The sequence below is a fragment of the Chelonia mydas genome, chromosome 26 (genome assembly GCF_015237465.2).
Source record: "Chelonia mydas isolate rCheMyd1 chromosome 26, rCheMyd1.pri.v2, whole genome shotgun sequence".
NCBI classification, from domain to species: domain Eukaryota; kingdom Metazoa; phylum Chordata; order Testudines; family Cheloniidae; genus Chelonia; species Chelonia mydas.
The window spans coordinates 13,263,870-13,284,094 of record NC_057859.1 but is presented as its reverse complement, the minus strand read 5'-3'; the positions used below and the strand labels follow the sequence as shown (position 1 = coordinate 13,284,094).

The following is a 20,225-nucleotide window of genomic DNA, read 5'->3' as shown; positions in this document are numbered from 1 at the left end:
GGGCCAGATAAGTGCCAGGGATGGTTTGTAAAATAATAAACCCCAAAACTGTTTCACCTCCTCTTAGCAACTAAATTTAACTAAATAAAAACAAAGCTTTATTAGCTGCCATTTCTGCAGGATGGGGCAGGGCAGGATGGAAAATATATTCTCTCTGTGATCATTTGTTGTCCCCTGGGAGAGGCCTGATGATAGGCTATGGTGAAAGAAGTTGAGGGAAGCAGCAAAAAGGAGTCTGATGGAGCAGACCTTGGCTGCTGGTTATAGAGTCCCTGGACTGGAACATAAGGTAGAGGGCAGGCTTGGGTTCCCCTACCAGCCACCAAGGGGGGGTTTTCGCACCACCTTCCGATGTAATGGGATAAGGGCTTTTAAAAGCCCTGAGAGGTGAGGGTATAGGGACCATGGGGCTCCCAAGTTGAGGACTGAAAACCTGATTGTAAGGATGTTGGACTTCTGTTATGTCAGACTCTGTTACCTTTGAAGTGTTAGAACTAAAATGTGACCTGGCCAGAGGACTGAGTCATGAGAAGAGGCAGAAGTGTGGGGCTGGAGTGTCTATTGGTAGGGGGCCCTAGAGAGGAAAGTGCTCCCATGCTCTAATCAGCTATGAGGGGGCGTACCGGTGACAAGTCCACTCTTCCACAGTGATGGACAGACAGTTAAGCTTCATGTGATCTTCGAGCTAGAATTTTGATATATCTATTCTTTCTGGGCTTTTGAATGCAGGTAAGGCAGACAGGTATCCCAAATTTGACCTTGAACTTCTCAGTCAGCTTTCAGCAAAAAAATCAGTTCAACAATTTTACAAAAAGATTGATTTCTCCCATGGGCTGGATATGATCAGTTAGCAATAGTGTTGAAAGCCAGACACGAGAAGTAATTCTTCCGCTCTATTTAGCACGGATAAGGCCCCGACTGGAGTACTGTGTCCAGTTCTGGACACCACTCTTTGGGAAAGATGTGGATAAACTGGAGAAAGTCCAGAGGAGAGCAACAATAACTAAAGTTCTAGAAAACATGACCTATGAGGAAATAATTGCAAAAATTGGGTTTGTTAAGCTAGAGAAGAGAAGACTGAGGGGACATAACGATCTTCAATGTAAACGTTTCTTATAAAGAAAAGGGCGATAAACTGTTCTCCTGTCCTCCGTGAACAAGCAGCAGCAATGGGCTTAAATTGCAGCAAGGGAGATTTAGGTAAGACATTAGGAAAAACTTCCTAACTGTAAGAGCAGTTAAGCACTGGACCAAATTACCTAGACAGGTCATGGAATCTGCGTCACTGTCAGGGATGGTCTAGGTCAGTGGTTCTCAACCAGGGGCACATGTACCCCTGGAGGTACGCAGAGGTCTTCCAAGGGGTACATCAACTCATCTAGATATTTGCCTAGCTTAACCGACTACATAGAATGCACTAATGAAATCAGTACAAATTAAAATTTCATACAGAGAATGACTTGTTTATACTGCTCGGTATACTATACACTTAAATGTAAGTACAGTATTTATATTCCAATTGAGTTTATAATTACAGAACATGGTAAAGGTGAGAAAGTAAGCAGTTTTTCTGTAAAAGTGTGCTGTGAACACGTTTTTGTATTTTTGTCTGATTTTTGTAAGCAAGTAGTTTTTAGGGGAGGTGAAACTTGGGGGTATGTAAGACAAATCAGACTCCTGAAAGGGGTACAGTAGTCTGGAAAGGTTGAGAGCCACTGCTCTAGGTGATATTTAGTCCTGCTTTGTGCAGGGGACAGGATTAGATGACCTGTCACTTTCTATGAAAGTGGATGTTATCAGTTCTGTTTATTAAATATTAGACAGAAAAAAAATGCCCAAGGCAAACAAGTGCACTGGAGGGTCCCAAAGATTTGGCCTGATGTCACCTTGCACACACTATTCTGGACATGATTCTGCTCAGTTACAGGCTAGGGGATCTTCTTCAATTAGTTGAAAAGATGCATCTCTTGCTCTTGAGCAGTTTCAGCATCAGAGAAATTTGCTCTGGTAGGTCACCAGAAAGGATGGATTTGACAAATCCTTTCGACCTAAATTACTGCTTTATCATTGCACTAGAAAACCAAACAAATTAAAACTCAGCACTGAATTAACTTATGAATAACTGATTGTTTCCACAGTGTGACTTCACCTGGGCCTCTGGGGTGTGGAGGGAGGAGAAAGGGGGTAGACAGGAGCACATTCAGCAATGTTTATTTGAAAGATTTCTAGCATGTCAGGCTTCCTGTGTGAATTCATTAGGATCAGCTGCGAAGTGGAAAGCTAATTTTCTGCCTTTTGATTATGGAGAAAGAACTGCTGACTCTCAAAGAGAAGCCAGATCAGTAGGAAGGTGTATTGGTCTGATTCACAGATGTGAACATAACAAAGTCCCAGAAAAACTTTTAACACATAAATGCTACTTCTGCTCCTTGTACTAATGGTCTGAGCAAAATTGGGGAGGAGGGTGTGACCCTGGCAGATCAGGTGCCAGCTCATGCTAAGGCCCCTAGCCCCCAACTCATGAATGCATAAGCTAGGAACCAGTCTGGCTCACCTGAGTGTTAGCATGGTTAAAACAGATCTTAGGTTTATGAGAATGTGTTTAGCCTTCATGAAATGTTTGTTGGATTCTCCATGTAGTACTCTTTCTTATAACATCTGCCCCTCATGTTGTAAGGTTATACTGACTGGTTGCTTTGATGACTAAGGGTATGTCTACACTGGAAATTTCAAAGTGCTGCCTAGGGAACGCTCCCATGGCAGCGCTTTGAAGTGTGAGTGTGGTCCATGAGGGGATTAGCTCAGAGTGCTGGGAGCATGGCTCGGCGCCTGTCTATACTAGCACTTTAAAGCGCTCAGACTTGCTGCGCTCAGGGGGGTGGTTTTTCACACCCCTGAGCCAGCAAGTCAGAGCGCTATAAAACGGTAAGTGTAGACGAGCACTTATACAATTATGGAGGTTTACAAACAGGAAAGGAAGCATTCATTAAGGTAAAGGCTGGTTTCCTACAGAAGATGTTGGCTCCTGCACACAGGAAGGCCCATTGAAACCTTGAGCCATTGTGAAACAAATGAAATACTTTGTTGATTGCCCCCTCCACACCCATGAAGAGTTGTTATCCCATCAGCTTGAACTCTGGGGGAAGGGAATAAAAATCCTTGACAAGAAGGACTGTATCTCTATGCTGCTTGGACTTGGAGAGGGCAAGATTTCTAAGCAAAAGTAAGGGAATCCCAGTGGATTAGCCCTAAAGGACACGGAGCTTGCATAAAGAAAAGGAGTACTTGTGGCACCTTAGAGACGAACAAATTTATTTGAGCATAAGCTTTTGTGAGCTACAGCTCACTTCATCGGATGCGCATTTGATGAAGTGAGCTGTAGCTCACGAAAGCTTATGCTCAAATAAACTTGTTCGTCTCTCAGGTGCCACAAGTACTCCTTTTCTTTTTGTGGATACAGACTAACACGGCTGCTACTCTGAAACCAGAGCTTGCATATTACAACAACAGCTTCAACCACCTTCTGAAGCCAAAGACTAATTCATTTGTGTATGTTTACCTGCTTTAACCTTGTAAATAATTTTTTCTTCGTTAATAAATTTTTAGTTTAGTTTATTCTGGGATTGGCTATCAGCATTGTCTTTGGTGTAAGATCTAAGGTGTAGTTGACCTGGGGTAAGTCACTGGTCCTTTAGAACTGGGAGTAACCTGGATATTATTGTGATTTAAGTCACAACCAACTGGGTGGTGTACCTTGCTTCTTAACAGCCTGCCCCAAGGCTAGTACTCATACTCCTGAGCCACTCCAGACAGCTTGACGGGGGTACCTCCCAATCTACCCAAGTGGCATCAACACTCAGTCTCCAAGGCCATGCTTTTGACAGTATCAGTGTCACAGCAACAGGGGGCCCTTTAACTGAATACAGTAACATCCAGCTAAAGCAAAGGCCAGGCAGACCCACCTTGCTAGCCCTTCAACCAGCCCTATTGTCTCCCTGAAGGCCTTTGCAAAGAGAATTAGAAGTATCATCTTAGGCCGCAACATGCTCCAAACTGCAGAAGGACTCATGAGATTGCTAGGCATTAGAGGAGGAAACGGTCACAAAATGTCAATGTTTCAGCCAAAAGGGCTTGGCTTTTTGAGGCACATTCCAGCAATAAATCCACTGTTTCAACATTGCCTCCTGCCCTTTGGCCCTTTCCCAATTCCTTCCTTCCTCTCCCCTCACTAAAAGTTAACTTAATGGAAGGACAGATCAACAGAGTGTTAGAAACTCTGTCCTGGCCCAACTTGACCACCAATGGGCACCACTAATCTGGCTTTTTGTGGGTAGGCTTTAGAAAGGATACAAGTTTATGGCTTTGAACAGGAGAGTAGTTGCCATGTTAACTTTGAGGGTGTGAAGGAGTGTACTCACCATTGGTGCGCCAACGGATGGAGGGGTGTGGCTTAGCAGCTTTCCCTGCCCACGGTTGCTGGGGTCCCACGTTGGTTTCTCCTCCTGTAACTCAGCCCTCCGGCCAGGTCATGATTTAAGTTCACCCCTTCTGGGGTAACAAGATCCAAACTCAAAGGAACAAAAACTCTTCTATCCTTCAATTCTCTGCAGAATATCCTCCCTGGCTCCGCAGCATTCCTCCTCCTCCACAGAGCGCTGCCTCCCAGGGAGGCCCAGCTACTCCTGAGCCTCAGGGCTTCTTCCCTAAAGCAGGCCTGGGAGGAGAGAGACTTTGAGAGTTCCTTCTCCACAAAGAAAAGGAGTGCTTGTGGCACCTTAGAGACTAACCAATTTATTTGAGCATAAGCTTTCGTGAGCTACAGCTCACTTCAACTGCCCTCTCCTCTGGTACAAGCTCCTTCCTGCAGGCACTTCTGAGATTCCCTTGCCCTTTAGTCTGAGCATCTTCCAAAGCCCAGCTTTCTAACCTTACTCCTCTTTCAGGGCTTTAACTCCCTTTTCAAAGCCTTCTCCTGGGTCCTGCCCTTCTTTCAGGACCTGCAGCCCAGGGATATTCCTTTCCCTTACACCTCAGCTTTCCTGACCCTTTGAACAGCTTCCCATCAAGAAAGGGTTCCACAGTCTATTTTTTCCACTGGACCACCACTTCTGGCCTGGCCCCTCCCCAGCTGGGTCTCTTCCCAAATTGGCTGTGGCCCCTCCTCCAGGTGCAACAGGATGCACTCATTATGCTCTCCAGCTCCTCTTAACCCCCTAAGTACTGGTGGGGGTTTATACCCTATCAAAGGGTGAAATGCTAACCCCATTTAAGTTAATGGCAAGACTCCCAGTAAGGTCAACAGGGCCAGGATTTGGTTTGAGAAAGTTTAACACAAAGCAAAGATGATTTCGTTAGATGACTTTTTAATGCATGGCCACTGATAACCAAAGATGGGGGGGGGGGGGGAATCAATATTCAAAAAGACTGAACTAGACTCAAACTAACCTGCTAACATTTTAAAAAAGCCCCTAAGGGACCAACCACGCGCAGCATCTCGGAGCCAATGAAGCAGGCTCATGCTGCGGCTCTAAAAACAGCTGTGTAGATGTTTATCATAGAATATCAGGGTTGAAAGGGACCTCAGGAGGACCCCCTGCTCAAAGCAGGACCAACCCCAACTAAATCATCCCAGCCAGGGCTTTGTCAAGCCTGACCTTAAAAACTTCTAAGGAAGGAGATTCCACCACCTCCCTACGTAACGCATTCCAGTGCTTCCCCACCCTCCTGGTGAAATAGTGTTTCCTAATATCCAACCTAGACCTCCCCCACTGCAACTTGAAACCACTGCTCCTTGTTCTGTCATCTGCCACCACTGAGAACAGCTGAGCTCCATCCTCTTTGGAACCCCCTTTCAGGTAGTTGAAAGCAGCTATCAAATCCCCCCTCATTCTTCTCTTCCGCAGACTAAACAATCCCAGTTCCCTCAGCCTCTCCTCATAAGTCATGTGCTCCAGCCCCCTAATCATTTTTGTTGCCCTCCTTTGGACGCATTCCAATGTTTCCACATCCTTCTTGTAGTGTGGGGCCCAAAACTGGACACAGTACTCCAGATGAGGCCTCACCAATGTCGAATAGAGGGGAACGATCACGTCCCTCGATCTGCTGGCCATGCCCCTACTTATACAGCCCAAAATGCCATTAGCCTTCTTGGCAACAAAGGCACACTGTTGACTCATATCCAGCTTCTCATCCACCGTAACCCCTAGGTCCTTTTCTGCAGAACTGCTGCCGAGCCATTCAGTCCCTAGTCTGTAGCGGTGCATGGGATTCTTCCGTCCTAAGTGCAGGACTCTGCACTTGTCCTTGTTGAACCTCATCAGATTTCTTTTGGCCCAATCCTCCGATTTGTCTAGGTCCCTCTGTATCCTATCCCTACCCTCCAGTGTATCTACCTCTCCCCCGAGTTTACTGTCATCTGCAAACTTGCTGAGGGTGCAATCCAAGCCATCCTCCAGATCATTAATGAAGATATTGAACAAAACCGGCCCCAGGACCGAGCCTTGTGGCACTCCGCTTGATACCGGCTGCCAACTAGACATGGAGCCATTGATCACTACTCGTTGAGCCCAACAATCTAGCCAGCTTTCTATCCACCTTATAGTCCATTCATCCAGCCTATATTTCTTTAACTTGCTGGCAAGAATACTGTGGGAGACCGTATTCTTTGCTAAACTCAAGGAATAACACATCCACTGCTTTCCCGTCATCCACAGAGCCAGTTTAGGTTCTGAAGCCCAAGGAGGGGGCCCACAGAGGCCTAAATCCCACTGACTGTTTGACTCTGGCACCTGTCTCCCCCAGCACCTCCCTGGACCCAGAACTGTGCAGGAGAGACCCACCATTCTCTGGGGGCACTAAGGGACCTTTGGACATCTAGAGAACTTTCTACCATTTTGATTGGCTGTTTGTGCCAACCTTCTTGCTCCCCCTTCCCCACAGACTCTTCACCTAAGCTTCACTCCACACTGCCCCTCTTACCTCTTCTCCCCAGCTCTGTCCCTCTCAACCTCCTTCCCCTCCCAGGTAACCCCTCACTCAAAAAAAACAGTCTCACTAACATGCCATTTGCTGCCATCCCATAGTTTGTGTGTTCTCCCTGTGTCTGCCTTGTCTATTTAGACTGTAAGCTCTTTGGGGCAGGGACTGTCTATCACTCTGTTTGTGCATGACCTAACACAATGGGGCCCCACTCTTGATTGGCCTTTAGGCATTACTGTAATAAACATGTTAAATAAAAAAGTTTGCCTTGGGCCACAAGATGGAGCTGTTTTACAGTTACGGATAGTGCTCAAAACTAAATGTGGCAAGGCCAACAGCGACCATTAGATGGAGCATTTGACCGCTCAATAAATGGAGAACGATTTTTCAACCTGGGATTTAACATTACTAGAACTATTTCCCCTTCCAACGCTATTTCCATATTCTCCCCCCCTTTTTTTTGTGCTCCTAAATTTGCCTCCTCAAGACCAATTCCCCATGAGGCGATCGCTCAGGTTGATCTTAGCACTAAGATAATTAAACTGCATTGGGATGAGAATGGGTCACCTGCTGCTGAATAGACCAGTGTGAAAAGTGTCCCTTGCTAACAATATCCCATAGATGCATGCCTTGAAACTTACCTACACACAAAAATTGTACCCATTTAACCACACCAGTATAATTAAAGCACACTCCCTGCCTAATGTAGAAACAGTTATGCTGGTATTAAAATGCTTTATACTGGTATAGCTTTTGGAATATGGGAAGGCAAATTAGCTGTATTGCTATAAGGCACCTTTACTCCGATATATGTGTCCATACTAGGGATTGTAGTAGGATAACTATAAACTGGTGAAAAATCACCCCCTAACTGATAGTTGTACCAGTACAAAAATTGTCTGTTGACTCAGCTTTGTGAAACACTAATGAAAATAAAGGGAAACTCTCTTGCTATGTGTAGTTGGGTCTCTATATTACTAAGTAGGAAACAGTACGTGTCAGTATTTATCTATTGGTACACATGACTAGATGTTTGAGAGGGATCAAAGGCCAAAGGGAAAGAACAGGAAAACCAGGCAAAAATTATGCTATCCATGGCAGCAGGGCCAAGTCACCTTTCCTACAGCTATATAAAACTTTTCAGGTCATTTTAACTAATATTTAATTATTCAGTGGAGGGCACCCCCACCATTGATAACCCCCCTCCAGCCTCTGGAAACACTCCCTCTGCTCCCCAAAACACCCCCCTCAGAAATGCCCCTCGTCCCCCCAAACAGCCCCACTAGACCCCCTGCCCCTGAAATACCCCACTACACCCCCCCCTCAGAAACACCTCTGTCCCCCCCAAGACACCTCTGCCCCTGAAACACCCCCACTACACCCCCCTCAGAAACACCCCTGCCCCCCCTACACCCCCCCTCAGAAACACCCCTGTCCCCCCAAGACACCCCTGCCCCTGAAACACCCCCACTACCCCCCCCAGAAACACCCCTGTCCCCCCAAGATACCCCTGCCCCTGAAACACCCCCACTACACCCCCCTCAGAAACACCCGTCCCCCCAAGACACCCCTGAAACACCCCCACTACACCCCCTCAGAAACACTCCTGTCCCCACTACACCCCCCTCAGAAACACCCCTGCCCCCCTACACCCCCCCTCAGAAACACCCCTGTCCCCCCAAGACACCCCTGCCCCTGAAACACCCCCACTACACCCCCCTCAGAAACACCCGTCCCCCCAAGACACCCCTGAAACACCCCCACTACACCCCCTCAGAAACACTCCTGTCCCCCCTACACCCCCCCTCAGAAACACCCCTGTCCCCCCAAGACACCCCTGCCCCTGAAACACCCCCCCCCACCCCCCTCAGAAACACCCCTGCCCCCCTCCCTTTCCGGTCCAAAATCTCGCGAGAGCTCGGTCCCGGCGCGCGCTGCGGGGAGGCGCCGGAAGTGGGCGTCTCGGTGTCCCGGCAGCTCCCGGAAGCGGAACGAACGGTCACGGTCACCATGGCGGCGGCGGCGGCGCGCGGGGCTCTGGGGCTGCTGCTGCTGCTGACGCTGACGGCGGCGCTGCTGCTCGGCGGCCCCCTGAACTCCGCTGCGGGTGAGACGCGGCGGGCTCCCTCCCCGGGGCCGGGCCCGCTCGGGGAGGCGGGAGCGGGGCGCGGGTCCCGGGTCCGTGGAGCGGCGGGGGCCGGGGGTTGGGTTCTGGGCCTTGTCTCATCCGGGCCTCACGCCGCGCGCCCGGGGAAACCTCCCCCCGCCGCCTAGCCGGCAGCCGGTGTCAAGCGGGGCGCCCCGGGGGTCGGTGCTGGGGCGGGTCGTGTTCAATATCTGCATTAGCGGTCTGGAGGGTGGCGTGGATTGCACCCTCGGCGAGTCTGCAGAGGACACTAGACTGGGAGGAGAGGTAGATACGCTGGAGGTAGGGATAGGACACGGGGAGCCCTAGACCAATTGGAGGATTGGGCCAAAAGAAATCTGATGAGGTTCAACAAGGACAAGTGCAGAGTCCTGCACGTAGGACGGAAGAATCCCATGCACCGCTACAGACTAGGGACCGAATGGCTCGGCAGCAGTTCTGCAGAAAAGGACCTAGGGGTGACAGTGGACGAGAAGCTGGATAGGAGTCAGCAGTGTGCCCTTGTTGCCAAGAAGGCCAATGGCATTTTGGGCTGTATAAGTAGGGGCATAGCGAGCAGATCGAGGGACGTGATCGTTCCCCTCTATTCGGCATTGGTGAGGCCTCATCTGGAGTACTGTGTCCAGTTTTGGGCCCCACACTACAAGAAGGATGTGGAAACATTGGAAAGTGTCTAGCGGAGGGCAACGAAAATGATCAGGGGGCTGGAGCACATGACGTATGAGGAGAGGCTGAGGGAACTGGGGTTATTTAATCTGCAGAAGAGAAGAGTGAGGAGGGATTTGATAGCAGACTTCAATTACCTGAACGGGGGTTCCAAAGAGGATGGCTCTAGATTGTTCTCAGTGGTGGCTGATGACAGAACAAGGAATAATGGTCTCAAGTTGCAGTGGGGGAGGTTTAGGTTGGATATTAGGAAACACTATTTCACCAGGAGAGTGGGGAAGCACTGGAATGCGTTACGTAGGGAGGTGTTGGAATCTTCTTCCTTAGAAGTTTTTAAGGTCAGGCTTGACAAAGCCCTGGCTGGGATGATTTAGATGGGGGTTGGTCCTGCTTTGAGCAGGGGGTTGGACTAGGTGACCTCCTGAGCTCCCTTCCAACCATGACATTCTATGATTGACTTCCCGGGTGCGAGGGGCGGGCGCCAAGGGGAGCTATGTGGGGTGATTGCCCCAAGTGACTGCCGCAAACAGAAGCCATAATCGGTGTGTTTTGTTCTCAATTCCAGCAGCCAGAAGCTCTCAAGAATCCGACAACAGCAAGACGCGTGACAAGAGCGAGGGGAACAAGACACGTGACGGGACCAAGTCGCCCGGGGAGCAGGGGACCAAGGCACCTGACGGGACCAAGGCGCCCGGGGAGCAGGGGACCAAGGCACCTGACGGGACCAAGGCGCCCGGGGAGCAGGGGACCAAGGCACCTGACGGGACCAAGGCGCCCGGGGAGCAGGGGACCAAGGCACCTGACGGGACCAAGGCGCCCGGGGAGCAGGGGACCAAGGCACCTGACGGGACCAAGGCACCTGACGGGACCAAGGCGCCCGGGGAGCAGGGGACCAAGGCACCTGACGGGACCAAGGCGCCCGGGGAGCAGGGGACCAAGGCACCTGACCAGGCACCCGGCGGCCAGGGTGCCCAGGTTGCTGAGGGGAAGGCAGATGGCGGCGGCACTAGCGATGAGACTGTTGATGAAAAGGTGGCCCCCGGCAGCCACTCTGGTGACGAGAAGATGGATGAAGCTGCTGAACCTGGTGAGGGGAGAGAGGAAAGTGCCCCTGCTGCTCCCCCCAAAGATGAATCCGAGAGTAGCCACTTCTTTGCCTACCTGGTGACCGCAGCCATTATCGTCGCTGCCTTGTACATCGCTTATCACAATAAACGGAAGGTGAGCTTTTCTGCAAGTAGTGTGGACCCCGTCTGCTTCAGGGCTTAATCAGTGCTAGTGGATGGAGAGGGCATTTCCTTGCAGTTAGACCAGTGCAGTCACAAGCAGGAAATTAGTGCTTCCTCCTTGTACTGCCAGAAAGATTTTTGATTCTAAATATCAAAGTTTCCGAAGTGTTTTGTTACTCAGGTTCTTCCTTTCCCTGTGTGTGGGTTGGTGCTTCTGGCTGGGGCGGAAGAAAACTTTTTAATACACTGACCTATCTTTGGCTTTTCTGTTGTTTAGACTTAATTTGCTGATAAATTCAGTAGGTCAGAAAACACTAACTTGGGGTATTGTCCAACCCTCAAGTCCTGTTGGGATGAGCAACGAGAGTGTTGTACCCAGGGGAGGGTCTTAAGTCTTAGTGAAAACTATGTGGTCTTAGTCCTGGTGGTCATCTCCAGGTGTGGAACTAGGGTGGCAAGGAATGAGAGGAGTAGCAGTTAAGATGCTTTTTCCTAGTGACTGCTCCTTTTCTCTTCAGCACTGTATGAAAATTCCTTCAGATGCTGAGAAGTGGCCAGATAGGAGGCTGGACTATTGTTTAATACATAGCGCTCATAATGCGTTAGGGTTGCTTCAGGCTGGCTCAAAGACATGGCCTAGACTAGCTGAAGATCTTTCTTTACGGAGGTATTCTAGTAAACCTTCCTGAGTGTTATCGTGCCAGGAGCACCTTGATCCATACAGTGCAGCCTCTCTCCTATGTGCCTATGACCCAGGCTTTTAAAAGCTTTAATCCTAGTAAGAAAATCCTATTTGCATTTCCTTATTGTCTGTGCAGAAAGCAGTAACCTTAAATTGAGGAATCTGGTTCAGAGAACACCTGCTAGGAGAAATGTCGTAAGGAAAGGGGCTCTTCCAGTGATGTCTAGAGATACTGATCAGGGCAGACTCCAGTGTTCTGTTTCCGGCCTGATGTTCCTGGCCCAGTTCAGAAGGCCACTAGAACCTGTGCTGTGTTGTTGTTTTCAGTTTCTGTTTGACTTACAGCAAGGAGAGTCCAGACATGTTACAGTATTTCACTCTTGCCTCTGTCTGATATCCTGTTTGCCTAGGTGGCTGAAGAGGTTGGGATCTGAAAGGGTGACTTGATTATGATTAATGGAGTTTTGGTGGGGAACATCCTGCCTATTGGGTTGTGGGGGACATTTTGCTGTGGGGTTTGCCAGTGATGGTCACAGTGTCAAAGGTACCTACAGTAGCAGATGGGTCCTCTTTGTTCTAAATTCCAAGAAATAAATTACATTCAAAACACTATTACAGTTTTTTTGTAAAGGGCTGGTCTGCCCTGAAAACTTACATCAGCATAGCTGTGTCTCTTGGGGGTGTGAAAAATCCACACCCTTGAAAGATGTAGTTAAGCCAACCTAACCCCCATTGTAGACAGTGCTAGGTTGACGGAAGAATTCTTCCGTCTACCTAGCTACCACCTCTCGGGGAAGTGAGTTAACTACAGTGGTAGGAGAACCCCTCCCGTTGCTGGAGTGAATGTCTATACTGAAGCGCTACAAGGGTGCAGCTGCAGCTTTGCTGTTGTAGTGCTTTAAATGTAGACCCAGCCAAAGATTTTATACCTTTTTAAACCCCAAATCTTAGAAATTCTGAAAACAAACTATAAAGGGGGTTTTGCCTGTTCCTTGCTCTTCTGCATTCCTTCACTGTCATCCCCTCCTCCACCCACACTTAACATGTCTTCTAAGAAAATGTGGAAAGGTGAAAACAACAAATTAAAAAGCGATCCCATTTTTTTTATTCAGGTGATCCACTTTCCATAATCTAGCGACTTGCGTTCACCTTTGTGCATGTTTCTGTAAATCACACTGGGAAGCAGTGTAAGCTGAGTGGGGCAGTAGTGAATAAAGAGGAATTATATGGCAGTGTGGTACTGGCCATATCTCTTAGTGTAACAGGCTGTGAACTCCTTTGGTTAACAGATGAAGTTGGTCTTCATGGAAGATGCATTATTTGTCAGCCTCAATTGTTCAAAAATAACTAGATTGACTTTCACGTCATTATTTTAAAAAATAAATCTTGGGTTCTTATTTGCTTTCTGATATGTGGGAACCTTTAAGTTCATGTTTTCAAGCTTTCATCACAATCATGGCTAGAAAATTACTCTTTCATTTAAAATTAAACCTGCGATTCTTATGGAATATGACTCTACAAGGCATGGGGGCTTAAAGAAAAACCTATCGTAAGACTCAAGAGAATTGGCATCACTGGGGCTCCTGCTGAGTCATTGTGTATGGTGTCAGCATACCCAGATAAAGAATGTGGGGGAGGCTCTTTGGAGAGTGACGAAACCTCTGGTGTGGGTTAGGCAGTCCTGAATTTGGAAATCTAGGAGCTGCCAATCCTGGGGAAAATAGGCTTTGGTCAGGTGAGATATTTCATTGCTATGAGAGTGGAACACATGAGCAGAACTATCTGTCCCTGAAGTGGGAAAAGAGAATACTTATAATGCCTGTAGTTTTGCATCAGCTCTTTTCAACCACCACAAAATGTGGTAACCTATCAGGATTTGCTTGCTGATTTATTTCTTCTCCTCTTTCTGTCTCCAAAGATCATTGCTTTTGCTCTGGAAGGAAAACGATCAAAAGTACCCCGGCGGCCCAAATCAAATGAATATCAGAGACTGGATCAAAAGGTAAGAGTGAATTGGGTCTTGATATAACAGCCCATCAGATAGGCAGGGCTTGAAAATGAACTTAACTGTCCTTTGCCAGTAGCCAGGAAGATTGGGGAGTGGGTGCAGCACTGCCTACTGTTGCTTTGTGCTGTGCCAGCTGAGAAGCAAGTGCAGCAGCTGGACTCCACCTAGCCAGGGCCAGTCATGAAGCTGTCTGGAAGCCAGCTTTGGCGAGAAGGTTTTTGGTAATAGCCCTGCCGTTAGTCTGATGAGGCTTTGTTCTGCCCATTTAAGTTCTCTTTTGTTTTCAACATGCTGTTCCTGAAAAGGAAGTATCTGTGCTGATGGTTGGGCTTGTGGGCCCCACAGCAAAGAGCCTGATTTCTCAGCTGATGTAAATCAACAGTCTACACCAACTGAGGATCTGGCCCACAGAATCCTGGAGGTTCCTTAAGGCGTTGGAGGCAGATGGGGATCAGCAGGGCAGGAGCTGCTAAGCCTTGCTGTGAAGCCATTGTCATAACCTTTTCCAGCAGATAGAAATGCACTGAAACCTATTTAGTAGGTCCTCATCAATTCAGCTCCCCCTCTGCCCACCCCACATAGCTCCCAGCCCCCCATTAGTCGTCCCCCCCCACCTCACTTCTGTTGCTCGGGTTTTCACCTCCTCCCAGGCTGTGGAGGGGGGTCTTCAGTTCCCTCTACCCCTTGCAAGCTGGGGGGGCAGCTCTGAGGGCTCTCTTCCTCCCTCCCCCTTCCCTGGCCATATGCTGCGGGGAGAAGGAAGAAGCAGAAAAGCCGTCCTGTCCACAGAAGGGGAGTGGGGAGGAAGGAGTGGAGCTTCCCTGAATACCTGAGCTCATTCTGCTCCCTCTGTCCCCCTCCCCTCCTGTTAGAAGAGGGGAGGGGAAGAGAGGTGAGAAAGAGCGAGCACTCTGCTTTTGGGAACCACTGCCCTAGATCTAGGGAAATTTAGCATTGCACTGAACTTTGCTTAGCCTCATATAGTCAAATATGAATCGTGTATGATGAGTCAGGTGCAGAAAAAAGGAAAAGCAGAGAAAACCTGCAGAACAAGAATCAGCAGGAAGAACTTCAGAATGTTTGGACGGAAACCAGGGAGTGCGGAAGGAGAGAGAGAGACTGTAATCCTCCAGATCCTGGCCTAGATGAAGTGGAGGAGGAGGATGAACGTGAGCCATCTCATTTTTCTGTTGAGAACGTTCATTCAAGTGCAGGGCCTGTAAAACAGGATGGCATAGATAGACTTGTGCTTCATGAGTGGAAGATTAAAAATCCACCCAGAAAGGGACCAAAGGAAAACGGTGTCCCCATATACTTCTGTCCTGCACTCTTCCTAATGGAGAAGAAGTGGGACATGACTGGATAGCAGTGACACAGCATGCTGTTCGTTGCATTCCATGTCTACTGTTCCCTCTGGATGCAACAATTCAAGGGTGTTCTTCCAGGCTTAGCCATGCTAACTGGGTGAACTGCAGATTGCAGCTGGCACCAGCAGTGAATCCCTGACCATGAGAAAACAGTGCATGCAGAACATGCTATGTGAAATGGATGGACACAAGAAGAAGATTGAAAGGTGATAAAACCATCCACACGTTATTGGAGACAAATTTTGGAAATAAATAAGAAAAGTGGAAGGAAGTTCTGAAGTGTATTTCAATAAAAGAACCTGCATGCATGCTAATATGCCTGCCAGAGATCACCCCCTTCTTCTTCTGGTTGGTGATTAGTCTTTCAGACCTCAAACAGGTTTTTTTTGTGGTCACCAGTTCAGCATAGCTTCAGGTCAGAACAAGCGCTCTGTGAGTCCCTCCGTTATCCAGTCTGGGCCTATGAAGAGTATTTCCTAGCAAATCCACTTCAGAGGACTTTCTGGGACAATACATTTGAAGTTCCTAATACTCCCCAGGGATTTCATTAAGCACATTTATTAGAGGAGTTACATACAATTCCACAATAACACATAAACAATTGCATTTTTAACACAGTGAACTCCTAAAATACTTAATAAAGTTGAACTTAATTCCATAAGATTGTCCAGGATATTGTCGTATCTGTCACACTAATAAATTCCTTACTAGGTTCCAGTCATTCACATGGCTGTAAGCCCATTCATTGAGTGCCTGAGTGCTGCAAACACGTCACTGAGGGTATAATTTGGCATGTTGAATCTTTTACTGGTGAGGTTGCGCAGGAAGGAAATCACCCAGGTTGAATCTGCTGGGCTGCCAGTTAGAAAAGCCATCTCTTTATTTGAAACTGAATCAGAGCGCGCAGAAATCCAGAGCCCCATGGTGCCATTTTTACAGTAACTTTTCAGAATAGTGTGTGTGGAAAAGCTGCTCTGACAAACGATTGAAAACTCTCTCCTTTTTGTCTTCAGATCTAAATTATCCCCAGAAATTCCCCACACTGCTGACTCGGGTAAGGACTGCTGAAAATGAAGATGCAAGGAAGTCCTGTGATTCTCAACAGAACAGCTCTGATTCCCTTCAGGTCTTGGAGTGTGGGAAGAAGAGAAGTGCTTTTAGTTTTGCACCTGCACTTTGGTAACACTAACTCCTCAGTCTCTAAATATTTTTTCCCCTTCCCAGCTGCCTGATGATGAACTAGTTTCCAGCTCTGGTCTCTTGCTTCCATACTGTGATGTCAGGAAAGCCAAGGGAAGACCCAACAAGTGGCAGAATTTTTTTGTGCCCAAACGATATGGATTTTACCTTCTGCTGTATTGACACACAGGTCTCTGTTTAGGAGAGACCTGCCTGCTGAATGAGCCTTCTGATTCTCTTCCTCTAGATTCATGGAGCAGTCTTTATAACCAACATGGTTGGTCTTGTAGCTGACATATGAACATTATCCTCTTCTGTCCATTGTATTTGGACTCTAAAGTTCACAGCATGTTTGTTTGCACTAGTTCAGAAATGTTTTTGCCAAGGACTTTTATTTGATTGCTTCTTTGTTCTCTGTGATGAAGACAATGGTGGAAGTTAACATCTGATTGTCTCTTAATGCACATCTTTGGAGATGTGTGTGGAATTAGCAATCCCTGACCCTTTGATTTTTGCTTGTCCACCTTAAATGTGCTAGCAGATTTCCTGGTGGACTGTTTTTCCTGATGTCATCCCCGGTGTTCAGGTGATTGCACTAACGGTGATGAAATATTTAGAGAGTGGATGCTGTGAAAGAATGCAAGGAGTGTATATGAAGCTCTGTGCCAAGCCTCCATGGCAAAGTCTAAATGAACTTTGCCTCTGTAAACCTTCCCACCTCCCCCATAGTGCTGTCACAGGAACATGGCAATGTTCAGGTCGAAGAAAACAGCGTCACCAGTTGTAGTTCATACCCCCTTCCCACAAGTCTGTTCTTCCACCCCTAAATTTCCAACATAGCTGATTCTCTTCAGTACTGAATGGACTCTCCCGCTGATAGAGGTCAGATCCATTGTACTTGCATAGGTTGGACTTACAAGTGTCAATTCCCACTTTGTCTGGGGGGGGGGGGGGTGTCCATTTTTTTATCCTTTATCAAAGTGCGGAGAGAGTATTTGAGAGTGGAAATAGGGCAAGGACGGCTGGTGACTTGGTGCATTGGACAGATGATGGCAGTATTTCATGCCTGTGTTGCGTAACAGCAGTATGGCTCCCTTAAGCAGGCAGCTTCGAAACAGATGTCTTTACAAGGCATTGATTTGCACAATGTGGAGAGCTGTGCAATATGGGCTCTGGCCTATGTCATTCATTCCTCAAATTGGGAGTGCTGTTATGCCATTGTGCACGGCAGCTCCCATGCAGAGCCCATGAGAGAGGCTTGTTGGGTTAGTACAGAAATATTTCCTCCAAAGTAAATGGCAGATTGAAAATATATAGAAAGGGATTTGTTCGATGTAACAGAATATCTTCCTGCAGAGTCATCTACAGGATGTCCCCTCTCCTCTTCCTTTGGCCTTGGCCTTCCTCAGCTCTGAGCTGTGCTTTTATTTAGTTGAACGTACTTATAACCAGCCACTCCATGCAGAGCTGTTACCTCAATGTTGTTGTGGAACTCTTAGATTCCTTGTCTGCATAAACCAGGGGCTGATGTATTCTGGTATTGCTTATATTTCTGATATAAGGCTGGGAAAAAGTGTTGAATGAGGCCCACTATGTATTCCTGTCTTTATTTTCATAGTTATATTCCACAAGGTCTTTACGTTTGAGACCAGGAATGTTTGGGAAATCTGTATATGGTGGCTGGCTGGCTTGTTCTTTTGTCTGTGGCTGTTTTCTTTATTTCTCGGATCTGAGTTTTACAAAAATATTGCTGACACACACACCTGCATAGGAGGAAACTTAGAATACATATCTAAGCCTGGATGTGAAAAGCTACATCCTCATTTTCAATGCACTTGTCAGCTGATTGAGGCACAGGGAAGAACCTGGCCTCCATCTTGGGCAAGTTGCTGGTTAGTAGTTGGATTACTTCTCTTGGCATGTTCCAAAAATGGTTGATGAGGCAAACCTGCCCCGGTCTCTTCCTCCTTGGTGTCTGCAGCGTTTGGTGACCTGCAGTAACACTAAGAGACTGCAGTAATATTTAAGACAGCATCTGGGCTAAGAAATCTCCACATCTGGACATTAAAGCCATGGCTGATATTTTCAGAGTTTCGTTTTCCACATAGGCGGGAGAGGGATGTGTATGCAGAGCTTAACTTATTTAAAAAAGAAAACCAAAGCAACTTACTTTTACTGAAAGACATTAGCCTCAGTGTATGTTTGATTGGGGGGGGGGGAATCATATATTTGTTTAAATCTATTTAGAAGCTGCCCCTAAGAAAGATGACTTTTCTGAACTCTGATATGGGAGATCCTCACAGGAGCCATTTTTGGGAGTGGGGGGGAGCATCCTGCTCTCAGGAGGATAAACAGGTCCAGGTCTCTGAAGGAAATGCACCTTCTCAAAGACAGGGAACTTGTGTGCAACATAACTGTGCTATTTATTTTTAAGATAACATATAACATGTTTTAGGAAGCCTGTGATGCTGTGTTCTATGGCCCATTTATTTAAGGGGTGCAGAATTTGAGGCTGCGATTTCACGTGTGTTTATGATAGAGGCAAAAACTTGAAGACATGATAAATGTTGCAATTCTTAGCCACATCTTCCTGCTTTCCTGGGAATTCCTGTTTTTATTTTTTACCTGCTTTGTCCCCCTTTGAATCAGAAAACATTTTGGAAGGATTTGTACCAAACCTGTTTATTTTGTCACGGAGTCTGGAGGCTTCCTTACTTCAGTCTCTTCAACTGACTGTTTTATTTTAATCTGAAAATCTTTCTGCTTTGTTTTGGAAACTCAGCCTCATAAATGTTCCTGCAGGCATGGACTAATGAGGAACCCTGTTAGAGCTAGGGCCCTTCTGTCTATGTACTGTTAGCAGTACAGTCTGGTATGTGCAGAGAGAACTAAGATACAGGGATAGTTCCTACGCTTCTGTCAGACTAACAAGAATATCCATAGCTTGTGTGTAGGAGCATTTTCCAGTTATCTGTAGTTTGCCATGTGACTGGCGTGTGGGCTGGCTCAACAGAAATGCATAGCACACAGTAAGTGCAAACTTCACAGGGTAGTAAAGACACCACATGTGGCCGGGAACAACCAATATTTATATGACAGCTCTTAACACGGATCTGTGCAGCTACTGTGCTGTTCATACCCATAGAAGCAGCTCTTCAAATGCAGTGTAGCTCTGTACATTTCCAAGCTATCGGTGAAGGATTCACACGTAGTCCCCTCCTGCTATCCTCTTAATTCGAGCGTGGACTATTTCTAGTGACAGTTGCTGTAATTCTTGAATTGTACGAAATCTCTAGGAATGGTCTCCATGTTTCATTGATTTCTGTGGTATTAAACTTGATGTAGGATATTCTACAAGTCTCAAACAGGTAAAGGTCCGAACAGTTTTGGCTGTGTTCAGATATGGCATAAACTTCAAACTAACAGTCTGCTGAATACATTTCTTGCCAAATGTCATTAGTCTCCTAGGTCAGCTACTTTCCTGGGCTGACTTCATGAGTTGTTCGGGTTCTGCTGCGGTAAAATGAGACTCGCTTTGAAGAATCAGAATTTTCTAATCCTTTGTACTTTTCTGTGTGGTGAAGTCAATAAATGGACACAATAAAGAAATGTAATTTCACCCTTCTATTTACTGCCTGCCTCCTTTAAAGCCTCAGAACAGCAACGCAGATTGGGTTGTTGTATTGTCTGAATACTAGGCTAGAGCTGATCCCCGTAAGGAGGCAGTTGGATTCCCCATCTGCCTCCCTCCTGTAACAGACCAGATGTTGCTTGTGAACACTTTATTAGGGTTGTTTAATTTATTGCATTCTCCTAGCACTGTGCAAAAGCAGCATTGTCTTGCTGATCCCAACCACCTGCTGACTTGAAAATAAAACCCAGTCCAACAAATTCTCATGATCTAACCCCCACATTCCAGTCTTTCACCCTCTTGGGCTGCTTAACCAAATAATCCCAATTTTTTTTTTAC

General features: G+C 47.1%; 1 protein-coding gene across 1 annotated transcript; it reads left to right on the top strand.

The window, feature by feature from the left end:
* The first annotated feature begins 8,894 nt into the window (after positions 1-8,894).
* On the top strand, positions 8,895-19,874 carry TGOLN2 (trans-golgi network protein 2). The gene is made up of 4 exons (XM_037886301.2): positions 8,895-9,085; positions 10,356-11,011; positions 13,620-13,703; positions 16,090-19,874. The coding sequence occupies exons 1-4, from the start codon at positions 8,989-8,991 to the stop codon at positions 16,093-16,095; spliced, it is 843 nt and encodes a 280-aa protein (XP_037742229.1). The 5' UTR covers positions 8,895-8,988; the 3' UTR covers positions 16,096-19,874.
* The last annotated feature ends 351 nt before the right edge of the window (positions 19,875-20,225 follow it).

What these genes read in the sequence shown, in the direction of transcription:
- TGOLN2 (XM_037886301.2), top strand. Translation starts at nt 8,989, where the DNA reads ATGGCGGCGGCGGCGGCGCGCGGGGCTCTGGGGCTGCTGCTGCTGCTG. An exon ending in CCCCCTGAACTCCGCTGCGG is followed by an intron (nt 9,086 to 10,355) that starts GTGAGACGCGGC and finishes TCTCAATTCCAG; the next exon opens with CAGCCAGAAGCTCTCAAGAA. An exon ending in CTTATCACAATAAACGGAAG is followed by an intron (nt 11,012 to 13,619) that starts GTGAGCTTTTCT and finishes CTGTCTCCAAAG; the next exon opens with ATCATTGCTTTTGCTCTGGA.